This window comes from Heteronotia binoei, chromosome 3 (genome assembly GCF_032191835.1).
Source record: "Heteronotia binoei isolate CCM8104 ecotype False Entrance Well chromosome 3, APGP_CSIRO_Hbin_v1, whole genome shotgun sequence".
NCBI lineage: Eukaryota > Metazoa > Chordata > Lepidosauria > Squamata > Gekkonidae > Heteronotia > Heteronotia binoei.
The window spans coordinates 102708554-102729376 of record NC_083225.1 but is presented as its reverse complement, the minus strand read 5'-3'; the positions used below and the strand labels follow the sequence as shown (position 1 = coordinate 102729376).

The 20823-nt window shown below is 39.5% G+C and overlaps 1 protein-coding gene across 9 annotated transcripts in view; it reads right to left on the bottom strand.

Annotated features, from left to right (window-relative positions):
• Positions 1 to 773: 773 nt before the first annotated feature.
• The window catches only part of SYNJ1 (synaptojanin 1), a 125774-nt gene continuing 105724 nt past the window's right edge, over positions 774 to 20823 (bottom strand). For 8 of the 9 annotated variants that reach the window (XM_060234328.1, XM_060234327.1, XM_060234332.1 and 5 more), the window contains one exon: positions 774 to 3859. In XM_060234328.1, the coding sequence (XP_060090311.1) occupies positions 3032 to 3859 (828 nt within the window). In that variant the 3' untranslated portion in view covers positions 774 to 3031. Of the gene's footprint in view, positions 3860 to 6118; positions 6761 to 20823 lie in introns of those variants that run through there. The other variant, XM_060234336.1, reaches the window with a different exon arrangement.

The window sequence follows — 20823 nt, the reverse complement described above, 5'->3', positions numbered from 1 at the left end:
CTACTTTTTGAACTACTGGCATGAAAGTCGTGAGTGATTGCATAAATTAGTTTTTTCTGGGGCCCTTTTTCTGACAAAATACAAAAATGTGCAAGCAGAGGCTAAAAAACTGTGAGACAGCTCACACTAACTCAGCTTAGAAGGAACACTGATGGGGAGTAAGGTACAAAAGGTTGAGAACTACTGCTCTTCCTGACAGTTCGTGATCAGTGAAATGGCCATGGAAGCATGCAGTACGACAGTATTATGTCAAGAACTGTATAAAAATTGTATGTTACAAAAAAAGAAATTAAAATTAAAGGCAGCCGTCATGTCTTAGAATTAGGCCCTTTGTGATTGCCCTATGAATAAAGCCAACCATGTTTATCTAGCACCTAAAGTCTTTTCCTAATGAGAAATCCTGGAAAAAAAAATTTCAGGAAGCCAAACTGCACCTGCTGTTAGAATTCTGTGACTGAACTACAAATGTGATATTCTGCACTAAGAGCAGCATTATGAGAGGAAAAAGACAGGTATGTTTTATGCATGACCCCTCCCCACTGCAATGAAATGGTTCTGGCTAGGTATGACTTTTGATCAGGAAAACAGTGGAAGGGTGGAGAAAAGTTAAGCCCCTTTCTTCCCTAACTGCATGGTACTCTTGTGACTATTTCTAGGGCGAAACACCGTATTTATAATTGAGTTACTGAACTGCAGCTTTTTGTACGTTAGACCAGAGACTAAGGGAACAAGCCAAACCCCCAAGTACCTTTTTCAATAATGAGAATCTGATCTTCTGAAAGAAGAGTATATTTATTTCATTAACATCACATTTCACAGGATATGTATGGAATATTGTAGCCCAACAAGTTAATACTATAGTTCTGTAATGGATACAGTCTGACAATGTACCACAAGCAGTAAGCTGTTACAAATTAATAAAGCAATTTGTCACAGGGAACACACTCCATGAAAATATATAGCTTTTTATATATAATTGATAGTTTAGACTCTGCTAATAATTACCTTTTAACAATACACATTACAATGGTTAACATCTTATGCTTGCAGTTGTTTTGTTTCAACTTTTGCCATACTTGCCTATCAAATTTTGTAATCCAGTAATGGTGTTGGGACCTACATTTTAAATTATGAAAAAGGACTACATATCACTGAACTGTATTTTTGCACAAACTTTCCAAAACAAAACTGATTTGCTAACATAAGATATATATTAAAGCACACTCACATAGAGGTCAATATCCAGAGCTTTAACTAGTTAAGTCACATACTAAAGAACAAGATTTATAGTACTACTGTTGTTTAAGATGTACAAGTACTTTTAAAAGAACTTAACTGTAAAAGCACAATATGGAAGTTATGTTCTTTAGTCAACTGCAGTTACTGGTTGTGCATTTTTAGATAAGTGATTTATATAAAGATACTTGTATAATTTTAGAACTTTACTTTTGCTGCTCAGTGGAATGTTAAGATGTGATGTTTCCCTTATAGATCCCACCAGAACAGAATACTATAGAATGGCAAAGGAAATGAATTCATGCAAGTGTTTTTTTGCTGCCTCACCTATCCTATCATAGGCCATGAAAAGATGCCGTTCAAGCTAGAGGAACCTTTGGGAATAATATGATGCACATTATGAAGGAATTTGTGGAATACATCACTCTCCCTCAGTAATATTTCTCTGCTGGGTGACAGAAAGTGGGTGGGATTTCTATTGATTTTGCATTGATATATTCTGCAGGCTGTATCCCATGTGGTTCCTGAGGGTTTGCTGAGAAAGGGAGGTGGCAAATACTCTTTCAGTACTCTATTCAGAGCTTTTTAGGATCAATCCAGAAACCTGAGTCAATAAGAGTAGACATATAGGTCAAGGCTAGTCTTTAAGATCTTTCATCAGTTAAAAAAGAAAGCAATATAAATAGCAATGGTATTATGAACAAGTGAAGGAACTAAAAACTAAGCTTCCTTCATGATACCAACATTCATTTAAAAAATGGGATACAGGTAATCTTCAAGTTTTCAAAGCTGTGAGCAAATCAGCCTCAATAAACCATGTACTATTGAAGCTTTGGTCTGTGGGTAAAGATACAACAACATACCCCAAAAGCTTGACAGACCAGAACAGCAATAATTGGCAAAACATTTGTTCTGTGAAGTCCAGTTTGAGATATAGTACTATTTTACATAATGAGAGAAGAAGCTGAGCAAAATGTACTTGAAATATATGGACCACATATCTGATTATTTATCCTGGATCTTCACATACAGGAGAGACTTCACATAAAAAAGACACTTGAAATCAAACAGGAATGATTAATCCTTTTACATGAACTTAGAATGGGAAAGTTCTTTAGTACAAATCATGTCCAGAACTGAAGTTTAATGAAACTGGAATAATAAATTTATTTTGTGATGTTAAATATAGCATTTCCCATGTATGCAAAATATGTATGCAGTCACAGGCAAAATAAGACAATACATGTTGCTTATTTTACACAGGTTTGTTTTGACTCAAGTTGTATGGAATACACTGCTCCAAATCTTCAAAAACCTCTGGTGCAACTTATTCTCTTTAAACTTTGAAAGTTCTTTGGTAAAATACTTAATAAATATACCAGCTATTGGAAGTGATGATAGATTCTCCATCAGTCAGATACTCCAAACAATCTTTACATTTTTCTGTACGAAAAACAATTATGTGCAACACTAAGAGAAAGCAATGCTTGCCCACTTGATTGGCATTAACAGAAGGAAACGCCTAATTTGATACTGGAGCCCTATGGATTTAATGGGTCTTAAGTATGCATAACTTTCCCTTCATTGTGCCCTATTAGAAGTGGCATAGTGAGATCTCTTATGGAATTAACTTTGTGCATTATCATATATCCACATCTTTAACATCTGTACATAATGACTACTGATATTTAAGATTCAGTGCATTCAGCAAAATAATTATTGCACATAGAATTACATCAATGCCCAATTCTACTAGATATTCTTAAAAATAACTTAATATCTCATTTTAAAGAACTTATCTTTTAGTACAATCTTGTGTGGACAAAATCTTAGTTGCCAGGGAAGAGAGAGGGTCTGTAGCTGATTTGGTACTTGTTGTCCTGGATGGTATAGGAGGGGCCGGTGCAGGTCTGGCTGGCAATGGATGAAGAGAATCAGCACTTTGGTTCCAGTCACTGTAAATGGAATCATTTGAGCCAAAGAGATTTTGTTCAGTGCTCAGGGAACTTGGGAAATATGTTGCTTCCATGGAACTACCTCTTAATTCTGTAGGATTATCCAGTGGTTTTAGCTTCAGCACCAAGTCCTCTTCATCAAAAGTGACCCATCCTTTTGATTTTACATTGTTAGTTATAGAAGATGTACTCTGCAGACTGAAATTTTCTTGAAATGTATTGGCATAAAATGCAGGCTTGCCTTTATGACTACCAGGAGGCTTTAGGGGAAGGAAAGGATAAGCTGCATGTCCTTCTATTGAGCAATGTGAAGTCACTCCAGATTCTATTCTAAATGGGTTTCCAGCATTTGTAGTTTGTTCAGGGAATGGATTTGTGCTATTTACTCTGGTAGCAAAAGGATTTGGAGAAGTATGCATCTGCACATCAGATTTATTATACATTGTAAGTGGCATTGCTGGCATGCAATTTACATTACTCAAAGTATTAAAATTGTCTGTTGCAGAAAGCAACGTTGACATTTCCTTTTGGCTCAAAGGTTCAACTGGTGATATTTGAACTGTTGACTGAATCTTGGATGCAGAAAGAGAGCGAAGGGACAGATCTTCAAAAGGATCATTATTTTGCTTTATTTCCAGCTGAAAGGCTTGAACTCCATTTGCTTTAATCTGAAAAGTAAATACAGCGCTCAGACATTTCCCTTGGCTGTTAAGATCCTATTACTCCATTGCCTAAACCAGAATAAGCAGCTTGGGACTTCTGCCTAAAGTAGGGGTGCAAACATATAGCTCACAGGCAGGAACCAGCCTGACTGGAAGTCTTATCTGGCCTGCAAGTAACTGGCTTACTGTTAATGCCAGATGATAGAGGCTGTGCATTATGTTCCTGTATACTGTCCCAATGCTAATGCATAATGGGTGGTGGAAGTGGGGCATCAGGGAGATACTGTAAGGAAATACTGTAAGAGTGTTAATGTTTTAAGCGTGTTCATATTTTTAGTAAAAAAATAATATCATTAATTGGGTTTGCTTGTGTCCTTTTTAAAGTTTACATCCCTGATACCTGACATTACATTTTATGGCACACAAGGCATGGCCTGACAAAATGACATTTATGTTAGATCTGGCCCTCGTAATAATTGAATTCAATGCCTTGAACCTAAAGTATTTTGTTTATATTTAAAAATATGTCATATTTCCTTTCTCTGAAAAACATGGTTCACTGACGCAGCATACACAGGCTCTAGACATTTTATGTATTTATTAACTGATACAACTATTTGGTACAAGCGTTATAGTTTTCTATTTGAAGAACTAGAGTATTACTGCAGAAATGCTGATTTAAAATGTGATCTCTTTCATGCAAAAAGGATGATGTTATTATGAGATATTTGTCACAATGGAAGAAAAAAGTGTTAGTAGCACCATTTTTAGAAGTAGAGAATACTCATGTTTTCCTATGCACATAATTTTTTCAAGAATTTTAAAAAATCAGTGTGTTTGACAGCACAATCCTTTACAGGGAAACTCTAGTCTAAAGCTGATTGATTCCGCTGTACTGCAATAACTCTGTATAGGATGCTTTTGTACATTGGTTTATTGTTTAATAAACCCTCACTGTTTACTAAACCTTGATACCTATGGGACCCCTGTTACAAACTGTCATGCTCCCTTTGGTCATGTTCTAAGTGCCTCTTGCAGGTGTATCAGGAAACCTCAGTTAGCTGACATCAAGGGAAGGATTTTCTCAGTTGCGGCCCTAACCTGTGGAATGCACTCTCTAATAACACCCATGCCCCGCACACTTGTTTAGTTTCTGCACGGCATGCAAGGCCAAATTGTTTAGATTGGCCTTTGGAATATAATAACCACATGTCTGGTTATTGTTAGTGGTCAGGAGCCTGCCACATATTTTAATAGTTTAACATTTTAATGTTAATATATTTTAGATGGATTATCTGTTTTTATGTTGTTTTAAACTTATTTATATGGTTTTAATGTAAGTTGCCACGACACCCTTTGGGTAGCAGCAAATTAAAAAATCAAATAATAGTTTATAATCAGGTTGAACTGGCCCTCTTTTAAATTCCAGGCCAGTTCTATTCACATTCAGAAATATTCTTCACTTACTTCAATAGCATTTTCTTTTTAAAGTTCAGCAAAAATGAGGCCAAGCACAGACCCCATCACTTCAACCTGCCAATGCCACGATAGTAACTTTGGGGCAAGTCTACATAAGCTCAAGAAAAACTACCAGCCAGCTTAGGAAGGCAGATGTAGAGGGCCTAACTCTTCCTCCTATCACAGGGCACAAATGCGGCCCCCCCCATGTAAATGCTCTAGCTGCCATCATGTTTAGCAGCAGTCCTAGATTTTCATCTCTTTTTGTAATCTGGACTTTAATTGTAAACAGACTCAAAGCAGAAGATTCAAATGAACCTAAACAGTACATCTGAATAGGCATGTCCCAGTTATCTAATACACTGCTGTTTTAAATAACTATGCACATCTACCAATACTAATCCAGGAGGCGGCTTTACATGGAAGAAATCTAACCTAAAATTTTAACTCTTACATTATCTCTCATCTAAACAGCTTGCTTTTAACAAAAACACATATTTTGCCATTACTTTAAGTGTAGCAATGAAGCTACAAAATATCAGCTACCCTCTGCCAAATTGCATTTGATTTATACAGAATATAAATCAAATGCAATTAGGCAGAGGGAAGCTGATATTTTATTCAAGAGTGGAAGGTGACAAGTCCAAGAACAACGGCAATGTCAGTTCATCTCACAAAACAACTTTTAAAATTGTTTCAATTAATTTTGTTGTATCAAAAATTAGAGCACTTTTAGCTAACGTCGTTTTTCCGTACTTGAGAAAAAACTTTATTCATGTTGCTGTAAGAATCTGAAATGATTTCCCCCCAACCAAATATCCATTTTGCTTCTGTAAAATAGTCTCAAGGTATTAGTGTTGATCAGTGTCAAACTTTCAGAAAAGATGATGAAACAAAGTATTATCTGTAGCAACAGTTCTCAAAGTGTTAAGCAGGCCACCCTGCGGAGGCATAAGCAATACCCTCTTTTCAGTTTTTCATTGCTATACACTCACCCATCCCCTTCTCTCCACCACTGCAACTGCAGAAAGCAGTTTATCCCATCTTTGGGACTGAATGTTGAACTGTGGAATAATAAAGAAACATTTGAAGACTGTTTCCTTTGTAGTCTTTTTCCCAAATAAGAGCGGGTATTGCCACCAACATTTCTCTGTTTTGTTTTCTCAGCTTAGGGAGAGGCTTACATGATACAGTTTGAGAACTCCTGCACTACTACAGCATCACATGTAAAGCTAAACAAGATGGCTGACACCAATATATCACAAAAAGAAATTAGGAAGCTATGATATTCTTGCCTTCTTGTAGGGAGGTGATTTTAATGCAACTGCAGATGTATGAAACAGAACTGCTCATACATCTTTTTTTCTAGAACATATGGAGAACAGAATGGATGGAGATCACATATAAGACTAGTAAATAGTCAGGTACCTGTTACCCTGATGATTGATCCTGCTTGTGACAAGGAGACAGACATCAAAAGGAAAGTATTAGGAAGAAATTCAAGATAAAATTCTTCAAAAGTAGTATTTTAAAATTTAATATATATAGAGAGAGAGGGGAAATAACAGAAAAAATTTATATTTTATGAATCATGTTTCAAAATAAAGTCTTTGTGCATAATTACTATTTAGATTTGTAAAAAATGTTGGTTCAATTATTTGAGTGCTGTTATTTTGATAACAAAATGAAGAAACAATATACACCACTAGCTGTATTGTTAATATTAATTCAGCTATAGTCCTGGTCTTACAGAGAAGGCTGCTTGAATTGACAGGTATGCCTATGTGAAGCATAAGATGGTTTTAATCTTCTCATTTTTCAGTTCCTTTCTAAATGCAGTTTTCACAATGAACATATCAAATTGCTTTACACCAAGTCAAACCACTGGTCCACCTAAGCTCAGTATTGCCTACTCTGACTGCCAGTAGCTTTCCGAACTCTGAGGAAGAAAAAGTTCCAACACCTGCTACCTGATATCATTTTAACTTGTGACACCAGGGCTTCATGTTTGAGTACCTCAAGCTGCAATGTGACATTAACTATTAACTTGCCTTATTAAGATTTAATGCAGTGTATGAAATGAAAGCCTTGTGTTGAAAATTCTAAATATTTTAATCTTAAACAATGATGGAATCCGGAGTGAGTGATCAGAAGACTATTCATATAAGTATGTCAATCCAGTAGGAGAGTTCTTAGCCATGGGCATCTGGGGAAGCTGCCTCTGGGCCCCGGGCTGAGGAGGCCGCACTAGCTGCCCCCACCACCCCTGCATACAGCTGTAGCTGCTGCTGTCCTGAAGCACCCACTGCTCTGAAGCATACTCTGAAGCACCCACTGCCACAAGGCTGCCATCGATCTCAGACTCAGGCGGTATGTGGGGATCAACCAGCTGTACACAGGGGAGTCCTGATTACCCTGCAGCTGATAGCATTCCCCTTGCACCATGAGAGTGATTCTGGAATGGGGACAGACACAAACCAGGTATATGAAGTGCGGTTCGTGAACCATGAACCGGCACAAACGTTTAGTGGCTAAACAAATGAGTTCAGTTCGTGACGGTAGACCTTCTGCCAGTGTGCCAGAGACACCAAACTTGCAGGGGATCTCTGGCTGACTCTCCTCTACTTGCCCTCCAAGTTTGGTTAGGATTGACTTTATAGGGTCTGAGCTATGGTCACTCAAAGAAGATGCCCCCATGAAACTGCTTTCTGGGAAGATAACAGGTGGTCATTTTGATAGGTGCAGGTTCAGGAGTGTATAGAACAGATCCTGTGCAAGCTAGAGACTTCCAGTCAAAGGGGACCTTCCCTGGAGGCTCCTCTATATGCTCTCCAAGTTCTGCCCCCCTGTTGCTTTGATGTTTGGTAAACATTTAGATTGAGCAGAAGAGGTCTGTCTGGAAATGTGTCCATTCCTAAACTGGCATGAATTGCCCAAAATAGCTTGAAAGTTTGTGCCTGTTTAACTGCTACAAATTTCACTTTGTGAACCACAAACTGACAAATTAATCACTAACTTTAGTTTGTGCCAATCCCTATTCTAGAGTTCCATCCTTGAGCTTTTCTCAGGACCAAGAACTATTAAGACCACCCCTGCAATCCATGACCTCCAATCCATTGTGGTACAGATGCTAAGATTTTTTAATTATAATTCCTGATTAGCACAATCTGCAGTCTGCCTAGATTTGTTTTTGCATCACTGCAAATGCAAATTTAAGTCAAACAGATCAGGCTGAAAAAGGCCCCAAGGCTTAAAAGCTCTTTTGAACTTCATTTAAACAAGCCAGTATTTTGGTGCATTCTGCTACTCTGTTATACCTGACTGCTGCAATATCATTTGTTAAACCAAAACAAAGATAAAACTCTCTGTGTTAAATGACAATTCTGATTGTGTAATGATTATATGGAATCAAAATATAAAAAGTGTATCATCAATACAAAATGTATCAGTCATGCAGAAAGTTAAAACCTCATTAGTTCCACAATGCTACTACTGACCTTATATGGAACAAAGCCACTATATTATATTCCAGTGCTATATTTGAGAAAAGGTCCAACAGAGAACTGGTCTGCTCAACAAGCCGTTTCGGATCTCTAATCCTTCTTCTGGGGACCAATCTTGTATATTATGTGCGACTTTCAAGGTCCAGTAGCACCAAAAATTATACAATCATCATCCATGTCAATCCAGAATTTTTAGCTTTCTCTAATTTCCTCACATAATAGTGGAAACGCCATAGTTAATACATTCCTTGTCAGCAAAACAGGTGTTCCTATTTTGCTGACAAGGAATGTATTAACTATGGCGTTCCAACTATGATGCATGGAAATTAGAGAAAGCTAGAAATTCTGGATTGACATGGATGATGATTGTATAATTTGCTAAGTGGACCAGTTTGCTAAGTGGCAAGGTTCTCTGTTGGACCTTTTCTCAAACAAAGCACTGAAATATATTATAGTGGCTTTGTGCCATATAAGGACAGTAGTAGCACTGTGGAACTAATGAGGTTTTAACTTTTTGCATGACTGATACGTTTTGCATTGATTATACTTTTTGTATTTTGATACCATATAATCATTACACGGTCAGAATTGTGTTTTAACATGGAGAATTTTCTTTGTTTTGGTTTAGCAGCTCCTCTGTGGTCCCAGCAATACTGTATTATATCAATTGCTAGCAGTGTTCTAGTTCTCCTCCAAGATACCTGGTCTTGCTATCATACCATGATATTTAGGTGAAACTGTACAGAGAACAATCTATACCTGCCTTCTAAACAAATTTATCAAGAAAACTGATGTAAAATTGCCTCCAAGATCTAAAACATTCTGATTTTGTAGGATCTTTGACCCAGCATAAGATGGTTTGAAGCAGTAAGAGTATTTTATGTTGTCAAATTGTGGTAAATGTTACCTTTGTGATCATACTAGACAGTCTTTTAAAAATTACATATTGATAGGTACTTGAAACAGTGTTCTGAAAGTAGTATTTTGGATCCAATATTCAATAAAAGCACAGAACAGTAGCAGCAGCAAAAATAGGATGCTTACTTGTAACTGATGTTCTTTAAGAGGCCATTTGCTCAGTCACATATATGAGATTTGTCTTTGGATTCTGAATCATATGACAAAACTCCTCCCTTACATCTTTAGTTTCTGAATAAAAGCCTCCCTTAACAGCAGAGGACTTTAAAATGTATACCGAATGGATCACAAAAATGGCTGATACACTGGGAATGGAAATGAAACCACCACCAATAACAGTTCCAGATCCAGTATTTGGACTACTGGACTCCTTGGCTCAGGCCCCAATACCTTTGCCAATGCTGACAGTGTTACTGCAGGTAGCAAGGGAGTCATGGGACAAGTTAGAATCAGCACCTTCTACAGCATGACATTTGGAGAGCATGTATGGAGTACAACAGGAAGACTGCCAGTTCCTTTTTGAACACCTCTACCAATTTCAACTGTGGTAAAGGCATCGATGTCTAAAAGAAAGCAAAAAATCCACACAGCACCTACTGATAAAGAGGGCAGGAGACTGGATGCTGTGGGCATAAAACAGTGTTGCACTTACCTATAACTGCTGTTCACTGAGGTGTCTTCTTGAGTCCCACACTAAGACTGTGCTTGCACAGGCCAACCACCAGAGGCTTACTACAGATTATTATTCTAACACTCGGAGGGGAGCCCCTCCCTCGCAGAGCCCACTAGAGGCCATTTTCCCACACAGTCATGTGCTCTGCAGGGAGAAGCTCATCTTTTCCTCAGTCCTTCTGAGCCACCACAAGTGCCACAACTTTATGCACCTACAAACTCACAGCAGAGTAGGAAGAAGGGAATGTGTGCCTGCTCAGAAGACACCTCAATGAACAATAGTTACAGGTAAGTGCAACACTGTTTTCATCTTCAGTCTTCTGTGCAGACTAGGGTTGCCAGGTTCTACCTTTGATCCAGTGGCAGACTTCCGGTTTCTCCCTGGGATCTTTTGTCCTGCGCACTTTGTGCGCATGGTACGATGACATCACCTGGAAGTGATGGTATTATGCCACCAACACTCTAGGTTTGTGGCAAAACTATGGTTTTGGGCCCAAATTTACCATAGAGTTTTGCCCAAAACCTAGAGTGGTGCTGTGCAACATCAGCAGTGTGATGGCAACAATTCCAGGCGATGGCATTGTGCTGCGTTTCAGGGCATTTGTGGACACAGAGGAGCCTGCAAAAATGGGGGAAGCTCTGCCCAGATGGGATGTCTGGCAACCCTACTGCATTTCACATTGGGAGACTATGGGTATCCTCACCTTGGAGGTGAGGTGAGTTTCACTGGAACAAGAAATGCAGCACAGCTCTGCCAACTGCTGAATCCTGAGTTGCTTTCATGTTATCATGTCTGATGACAACCAAATTGCTACCCACCAGATGTCCTCTAAGCCATTCTCTTTGGAATGCTGCAGATGTCACTTGTGCCTGTGCTGAATGTGCCCAAAGCTCTAAAGCACATGATAAACTGGCCTTCTCACATTCTAAATGGATAGCTGAAACTATCCACCTAGAGAAGGTCTGAGGGGAAGCTGGCTTTCCTATTAAACTCCTGGAATAACAAAGAGTCTTTGAGACTGTCTGAAAACCTTTGCTCCGTCTAAGTAAAATAATAAAGACCTTTTAAGAGCCAAATAATGTAGTGTCTTTTCAACCTTTGAAGTAGGGAATGGAAAAAATACCAGAAGGACAATGCCTGAGGTGAAAGTTTGAGGCCACCTTAGGTAAAAAACATATTTGTGACTTGCCTGAAAGTTAATAAATGGGTGGTCAGCCCTGATTGCTGCTAATCCTCCTACTCTCCTGACTGATGTTATTGCCACCAAAAATGGACAAAAGCCCTAGGCTACAGGAACCTAGTGGTTCAAATGGGGCCAGCATAAGCTGAGAAAGTAAAACAGGTAAGGACCACTGGTGGGCATGGTTGAAACAAATTAAATAACTCCTTCAAAAATCTTCTGGATGCAGGGTGTGAAAACAATGTTCTGTCCTAAATCTTGGTATGATATGCCTCAGTAGCATCTTTGGACTCTTTGTCCTTTATCAGACATTTCAGCTGCTTGGGGAGTTTGGAATAAAATTGGCTTAACACAAAGCCTCAAAGTCCCGTGCTTTTGCTTCTTCCATCCATCTTCTCCCCATCTCACTTATTTTTACCATATACTCAGAATAGGTTTTGCACTGCTCTGGGGATAAGCAGCAAAACTGCTTTTGAGAGTGGTCACCCCCCAGTCTGAATTATTTAGGCTTTGAAATCTTTAAAAGTTACTTCCCCACCCCCAGGATGCTATTGTAGACGCAGCTAGCTCACCAGTTAGGATGCTACAGAGGTAGGACATGCAATCTGCCTCTGCAATTCCCCACTGCATAGCTGCTTTCTCAAAACTTGAAAGATATACTGAGGGATCTAGGGGAGAAATTTTTCTTCCCAATCTTCTGATTGTAAAGTTTTCTGATAGTAGACCTGTTTGCCACTTTCATAAATGCAAAAGCACCAACATTTGGTTTCAGAGCTTGTACAGATCTCCTCTTCTTAGGGGACACATTTCAAATTTGTTGGATGAACACCCTCTTTTATGCCTTTCTGTCTTTCCCTCTTATTCTCAAGGTCCTGACCAAGATCAGCAAGGAACACACACAGTGTATTCTAATTATGACCTTCTGGTCCAGGCAGATTTGCTTTCAACTCGTTCTGGAGTTATCTGAAGGAACTTATATTCACCTGCCCCTAGCGACAGATTTGCTTTACAGGGGCCCCATGCTCCACCACAAGATGAGCGAACTCAAATTGACAGCTTGGCTACTGAACCATCTCAGTTCGGATTTTCAGAACAAATAGCTAACATCTTAATGCCTGCAGACCTTCCACTAGGAAGTCTTATAACAACAAATGGGTTTGTTTTGCTGATTGGGCCAAAATACAGGGAGTTCCAGCAGAGGGTTGCCCTATCGCCTTGGTATTTGAATATTTGTTACCACTAAAGGAATCTGGCCTGGCAGTTTCTTCCCTCAAAGTTCACTTAGCAGCCATATCAGCATATCATACCTAAAAAAACAAAACTTCCATTTCTCTCTCTGTCCATGTGCGTGCCAAATTCACAATAACTGGCCAATCAAGTTCTTTGTTTGTCATAATATGTGTGAATAAAATTCTGTGATAGGGTCTGACTCTGGAACTTTTGAATTGCCCCTTTTTCTAAAAGGGATTAAAGTTCCTTTTCCAACTCAGTTATAGAGTTATTGAGAGAACTCTGATCTATAGCCTATATTAACTATTGACAGAACCCAAGTATCTTTGTATTAGGGAATTTAGGTATAGAAACCTTTCCTTGGTTTCTATATCTCCCATTCCCACTGGGTTCAGTAAGGGGAAGGAGGAATGACTGGCAAGAACCCCAGAGAAAGAAAGAACGGGGAGGGAGGGGGTAGGGTCGGACCTGTTCCAAAGTTAAAACCATTTATTAAAATTAAAACCATAATGCAAAAACCTTCCAAACATACAAAAATCTAGTATGCAGTGTACAATATTAATTCAAAACTCAATACTTAAACATTGTGTACAGTATTTTAAAGGATATCCTTGGTGGCTCTGACTCAAGACCCATAACAAGGGTGGTTGTTTCAGAACAAGGAACAAGAACAAAATCACACACTAAGTACCTTTTCCCATCCACAGGAACTAATGTAACTGTCAATCAAGTCTCTAATGAGCAAACCCAACCCCTATCATACAGTAAGGCATGAACCCTGACCTAGCCAAAACAATACTAGGAGGCCAAGAAACCCCATCTCTTCAAATAACAATCTCTATCTTATCAGTAGTACACTCAGTGTCAAGGGAAGACCATGGAGACCATAGATATTACGACTCTGAGGCTAAATGTCAACAATCCTACTAGAGCAGAGTGTATTGACAGAACAGGCCAGACTTGAGGGAGAGATGCAAAGCCTTATGGGAAAAGAATCAAACAGAAATGGCTTCCAGATAGGAATTAGCCCAGACTCACTTGGAATTCTGCCACAGTTTCCCCCCTCCAGATGGCCATTCCTTCTTCCACCCATCTGCTCCCCATCTCACTTATTTTTGATGACCTCATGCCATTTCCACAGAAAGTGTCTGGTCCACCACTAATTCTCATCAGAAGGTGCTCCTTATGGCCTGCTGATTATGCTGGTCTTTTGGCAGTGGTTGGTGCTGTGAGCCAACCTGCCTAGCCCTATGATTAGGTCTGCGTTTCCTGATTCAAAAACACTGTGAAAAATTGCTGCATAGGATACCGTGGCTCAGCTGTTGGTGAGGGTATCTAAAATAAGGCGATTGAGACTGATATTGCCTAAAAGTCTGCCATGCTCTGTATGGACAGCTGGGCCAGGTGTGATCCCTAATGACTGGTCCGTTTTTCTTTTTAATCTGAGAGAATAGGTCATGCAGTAGAAGTAGCAATAAGTGTTGTTCCTTCAAATGGTAGATCCTCAACCCTCTATCTGGTTTCAGGAGGAAGAGTTGTGGAGCATAGCCAAGAATGTTGCATTAGCACCAATGATATCAATGTCTTCTAGCATAGAAAAGGCTATCATACATGGTGAATCTGTGTACAATTTGCTTAGAATCTAGCTGTGACCTCTAACTCTAATGATCTGGCCATCCTCATAATTTGTTCTGTATACAACTTTAAGTCTTCACTGGGTGATCCTGGATCAGGATCTCCTATCCTGTCATCTAAGGGCACTTCTGATAGTAGGTCTCAGTCTACACCTGAGGGTGATTTGGTTCTCTGTTCCTCCTCAGAATCAGAATGTCCCATATCTGAATGAGAAAAAATTACTGGAAAATACCCTATTGGTGGACTCATCACCTCCACTGTAGAGTGGTGTCTTGTTTCCACAGGTGGTTTTTGTTATTGCCAGTCACTCCATTCCTGAGGTCCTGGGGACAGAACATAGCATGGGTATATTTGCCATGGAGGTGGTGGCATCAAGCCCTGCCACAGAGCTGGACAAGATGGTTCTATGGTCTGGCTTGGAGTTGTTGGAGCACCCTGACTCAGTCCAGTTTGCCTTCAGCTAAAGAATTGGTGAAGTATTGGAAAAGGGGTCTTAGGTATTGGGACCCTGTTCCATTCCACTGGCATCAGTTTGGTGGTGACTGGAATCAAAGAGCTCAGTTCTGGAGTCTTCTTGGAAACAATACATTGTTTGTCTCTAACCTCTGACTTGGAACACGCTCCTCCCTGCAGAGCACATGAACGTGTGGGTGGGAAAACAGCCTCTAGCAGGCTCTGAGAGGGAAGGGCTTTCCTCAAAGTGTTAGAATATGCTTGAAAGCTGTAGAGAGCCTCTAGTGGCTGGCCTGTGAAAGCACAGTCCCAATGTGAGACAGCACAGAAGACTGAAGATGAACTTTGTATTCATTTGCTATGCTCTCCCTTCAGATTGCAAAAAAAAAAAAAGGGAGACTTCCGGAGGAGGAAAATGTTGAGCTGAGCTGCTTCTCATAATGGGAGCAGGCTGGAACTTCTGTTCGGGGGAGGGGAAGGCAATTTAATGCCTACTGCCTACTTTTCTCAGTCAGAGATTAGTCCAAGATATGCACAGGAAACTTTGAGATTTACCTTGGCTAAAAGGGAGTCCCGGGGGGGGGGGGGGCTCCTTTGAGGAGTCTCCGGGAAGAGTTGCATTTTCATCATCTGCAGAAGTTTTCAGAGTCATTTATTTGACATAAGCTCGACAGGATCCTAACCTTCTTGAACATTGCTAAACATCTAAAGCTTTGCAAGACCAGTGAGAACTTGATAATTGGAAGATAAGGTACAGATTACTATCTTTCATTCTGGAATTATTTAAAGCTTAATCAAACAAATTTAAAAGGTGGGAAAGGAAAATCTGGAAAGTTTGGAAGAAGAGGGGAGGAAGAGGTGAAATTTGGACTTTATAAATATAAAGGACAGTGTTAAAAAGTGCTAAAAAGTGGAAAGGGATTTATTGTTTAGTCTACTTGCAGTTTTGAAAAAAACAGCACCATCATCACATTGCACAGACCTGCAGCACATTCAAGCAAGACAGGAAGTACGTCAAGTATCGTGAGATCTCCTTACCAGTGTGAATGAGACTTCGTGGCAACAAAAGCAGGAAGTAGTGGAAGGAAAACCTACTCTAGGAATATATACCATTGAGAAACGTCAGCGGCCATTGCTGGGAGGTCAAAATAAAAACAATGTTTTTAAAGAATTCGGGACATTAAAAATTGTTGGAGTTAACTGAGAAGTGGGTAAGAAGATAAATACTATTGGTCATATTATTTGTGTGGACCTTGGACGTTTTTAAAAGGGGAAAAAATTGTAAGGGGCAGTAAAAAGTTGCGGCCACCATTTTGGAAGATTTAAAGACTTTAAATATTTTGACTTTCGGAGCTCCAAGTACGGCGAAATTGGGCTTGTTATAAAGGGCAAGTCCTACTCTTTTGAATCTGATAGCTGAATTGGAAATTGGTGAGGTCCAAATTTTCGCTGTTTTTAAATGTCTGAACACAAGCAGCCCTGTACAAGGGCTATTTCATTAGAAAAAATGCAGGATCAACTGGAGGCAATGGAGGCCAGAATGATGAAAGGGGTGAGAGAGATGATAGATGAATTGAAAAAAGAAATTATTGCAGAGATTTAAAAAGATATGGAAGATCTCAGAAAGGAAACTGAGGAAACATCTAAGAAGATGCAGGAGGTAGAAGGCAGAATGAAAGTATATGATTCCACCTTGTTGAAAATGCAAGAAAAAGTGACAATCCATGATTGCAAATTGATGGAGACTCAGATACGTCTGAGAGGAGTACCTGAAAAGGAGGATGGTGATTTAAAAGAATATATAATTGCAGAATTTTTAGAGGAAGACCCTGAAGAGACTAAAAACATGTATGACTATATGTATAGAGTGAACTCACTTTATGCCAAGAAAAATAATTTACCAAGAGATGTTGTCATAAGATATATGACAAAGGAAATGGTGGGAAGGATCATGAATAAAAACTTTGAAAAGACAATGATAGTGGGAGGCAGCAGAGTGAGAATCATGAAGGAGCTGCCAAGGCAAGTGATAAATGATAGAAGAACATATAAAAAGTTGACAGAAAAATTGAGAGACAATGTAATGAGGTTTAGATGGACAATACCTGAAGGTTTGAGCTTTGAACTCCAGGGGAAGAGAATTGCAATTACAAATGCTCAGGAACTGCGTAGATTTTTTGAAGAAAATAAAAAAATTGCACCATGATGGATTACAAATTATTGTCTTGGAATGTTAATGGACTAAATTCACCACAAAAAAGAAGGGCAACATTTCATTGGATTAAGAAACAAAACTGTAATATAATTTGTTTGCAAGAAGTGCATATTAAACAAAAGGATTATAGATTTTTATGGAACAAACAATTGGGAGTGGAATTTTTTTCATTGGCTGAACAGAAGAAAAGGGGAGTGGTTTTGTATATTAAACAAGAATTGGAGCCAAAATTAGTGTTTAAAGATAAAGATGGAAGATTTGTAGCAGTAGAGACAATATTAAATGGAAAAAAATGTTGTTATTGGGATCGTATGCGCCTAATGGTTCAAAGGATGCTTTTTAAAAGACATTATACAACAGCTTGATGAACTGACCTATGACCAAGTTTTGATAATGGGTGACTTTAATGGAACAATTAAGAACTCATTGGACAGGTCTGGAGGGAAAAAAAACAATAGCAAAGAAGGAACATTGCCAAAGTCTTTTTTTGAATTGGTTAATCAAGAAAATTTGGAAGATATATGAGGAAATTTAATCCTGAAGTTCGGGACTATACTTTTTTTTCAGCAAGACACAAAACTTTTTCTAGAATTGACATGTTGTGGGGAACTAAAGATTTAGGTCTTATAACAAGGAAGATAGAGATTTTACCTAACATTGGGGTTTATCATAACCCAATAATGTGGATTACAAAAGTGTCCAAGAAGTTGAGAAGATGGAGATTGAATGAAGATTTGCTACAGAATAAAAAAACAGTGACATACCTAGAAAATGAAACTAAAGCTTTTTTCCAAGTGAATGACAAAGAGGATATTTATTTTCAGACAGTCTGGGATGCCTATAAAGCAGTAATGAGAGGAAGGTTGATTACTTTGAATAATAAAGATAAGAGAGTAAAAGAAAAACAGTTGTTGGACATTCAAAATGAAATAAAGAAAAAGGAAGGGGAGTTGAGAAAAAAGACCAGGGAAAAAGAAAACTTTAAGGGAAATTACAATATTACAAACTCAGTTGAGGCATTTGCTAAATAAAGAAGTGGAATGGAGTTTGAATAGACTTCAGCAGAAATCCTTTGAGGGAGCAAATAAACTGGGAAAGTATTTGGCTTGGCAACTGAAGAAAAAGAGAGAAAATAGAATTATTAACAGAATTGTGGTAGATGGAAGAGAAGTGGTTACTCAAGAGGGAATACAAAGAGAATTCTTTAAGTACTATGCCAAATTGTTTAAAGGTGTTAAAATAAAGAAAGAGAAGATGGATGAGTATTTACAAAAGATAAAAATATGCGAAAAGTTTTGAATGATTGTTAGAGACAATTTGGCTGCCTCCCCTGGCCCCTCCAGGAGATGCAAAGAAAAAGAGCTGTCAGTCGGGAGTCTCCTTTCAAGTATACAACTTTATTGATATCAAGAAAGAGGGGAGTCGCTTTTCAACGAGCTCCCTGATTAGTTCCATACATGCCATTTTATCCTTTACTCCCGGCCGATGAGTCCCTCCTCCTTTCCCCATAGGCTGAGGTACTTAGAGGGTACAGGCTACCCGGCACGCCTACTTCACCCCCTCCTTGATATGTACCCCTCCCGTTACATACATTGCATGTGCATTTAAATTTACCTTTCCCCGAGGTGGGGTGTGTCAGTTAATATTCATTACTTGATTACGCCTGCGTACTTGCTGCTTATTAATCTCGATTGCTATTAATCTTTACTGTTGCCATGGCTTGTTCAGCCGTGTTATTTCTTTTCGGTTTCTGCGTTTTAACAATGGCTACTACCCCTGTGCTATGGTTACTAAATGTTTGTACCCGGTTCTGCTCCTTGCACCTTAACAATCACTAAGACATTACATTTGGTTCCTCCTGTTTCAGCTCATTTCATTATTTCACTCCTCTCAATCCCTACTCTTTTTGTTTTTACCTGAGCTGAAACATTCTCAGACTTTGCAACCATCAGCTGAGCTTGTCCCTTCTTGGTATGCTTCTTTATTGCTGACTTGCAAGCACTGCTACACACCGGTAAGCAGTGGAGACAACAACAACAGATGATGCTGATTACTACTATGATCATACCGATCTGCAATATGCTCTTGAGCCACCCCCAGCCTGGTAACCAGGAGGTAAGCCAGTTCCAGGGACTTTGTATTCCTTCATAGTTTTCCTTTTAAGTAGTTTGCATTTCTTGTAGGTGCATTTCTATGCTTTTGTTTAAATCATGAAACTGCACATGACATTGTGTTCCTATCACCTTACAGAATCCTCCTTGCTGTGCTAACAAATAGTCTAGGGCCATCCGATGTTGTAGCTGGATTTGATTAATTCTTCTATCTCAGTTTGCAATTCTCTGATGACCTTCCTTGTTGCATTCACCGTTCTCTCTAGTCTACAGGTCAGACCTATTATGCTTTTACGATTTTCTTGTGCCACTATTCCTGGATAGGCTCCTAATGTTAAAAGACCTGTTATTAATCCTCCCCCTAATCCTCATCGGCCGGGAGTAAAGGATAAAATGGCATGTATGGAACTAATCAGGGAGCTCGTTGAAAAGCGACTCCCCTCTTTCTTGATATCAATAAAGTTGTATACTTGAAAGGAGACTCCTGACTGACAGCTCTTTTTCTTTGCATCTCCTGGAGGGGCCAGGGGAGGCATACAAATTGTCTCTAACAATTGGGGGCTCTCGTCCGGGATCATGTGACCTGTCACCAGCCCACTCAGCGAACTCCAATTGGGAAGGTGCACCTCGTGAGTATTTCACGACCCATTGGATCTCCGTTGGCTGGGATTGGAGACAGCTCAAGACCCGTGACACTGTAGATCGCAGTCAGTCGGTGACGCTCCAGGCAGGAGGGGCCTGCCAGGCAGGAGGGGCCTGCCAGAAAGACGAGCTCGCACAAACTTGGAAATCGGGACGTCCCGTCTAGTTAAGGTAAGACCGCGGCAAATGGGAAATAGAAGTTCTCAGTTTAAAGAGGGTAACGGGGAGGCTTAGGGAGTCCCCCAGATACAGGCAGACAGTCATTTAGCACTGATGCTAAAGAAGCTAGAAGGATAGTCTTAGACTGTTTGAATAAGGAGAAGATGGTGAACTTCTCTGTTTTTGTGTGGCCAAAGTATAAGTTGCGGGGACTTATCTGGCCTCCCTTTGGTAGCTTTGATGAAACAGTGAGACAGCTGTTAAACATTTATATTAATGAAAGGAGGCCTTGAAATGAGGAATCCAGTTACGTGGGGGCATGGATGCCTCAACCAGGATCACTGGTCTGCATGATGAAATTTAAAAGGGAAAAACAAAAAGAAATGGTTGCTTTTAGTGTGGCCACACTAAAAGGGAACTCTCTTGGGGAGGGACGGTGGCTCAGTGGTAGAGCATCTGCTCGGAAGCAGAAGGTCCCAGGTTCAATCCCTGGCATCTCCAAAAAGGGTCCAGGCAAATAGGTGTGAAAAGCCTCAGCTTGAGACCCTGGAGAGCCGCTGCCAGTCTGAGTAGACAATACTGACTTTGATGGACCAAGGGTCTGATTCAGTATAAGGCAGCTTCATATGTTCATGTTCAAGTCTGGATACCAGTCTCCAGGTGTAGCCAGGAGACATCCTGCAATTTCTCTAGATTGCAGCTGCATTCTTAAAGTATTCCAGGAACTTCAACCTGGACATGGTTATTGGGTGATCTTTGTCAGATAATCCTCTTGTAGTAAAGAAAGTATTTA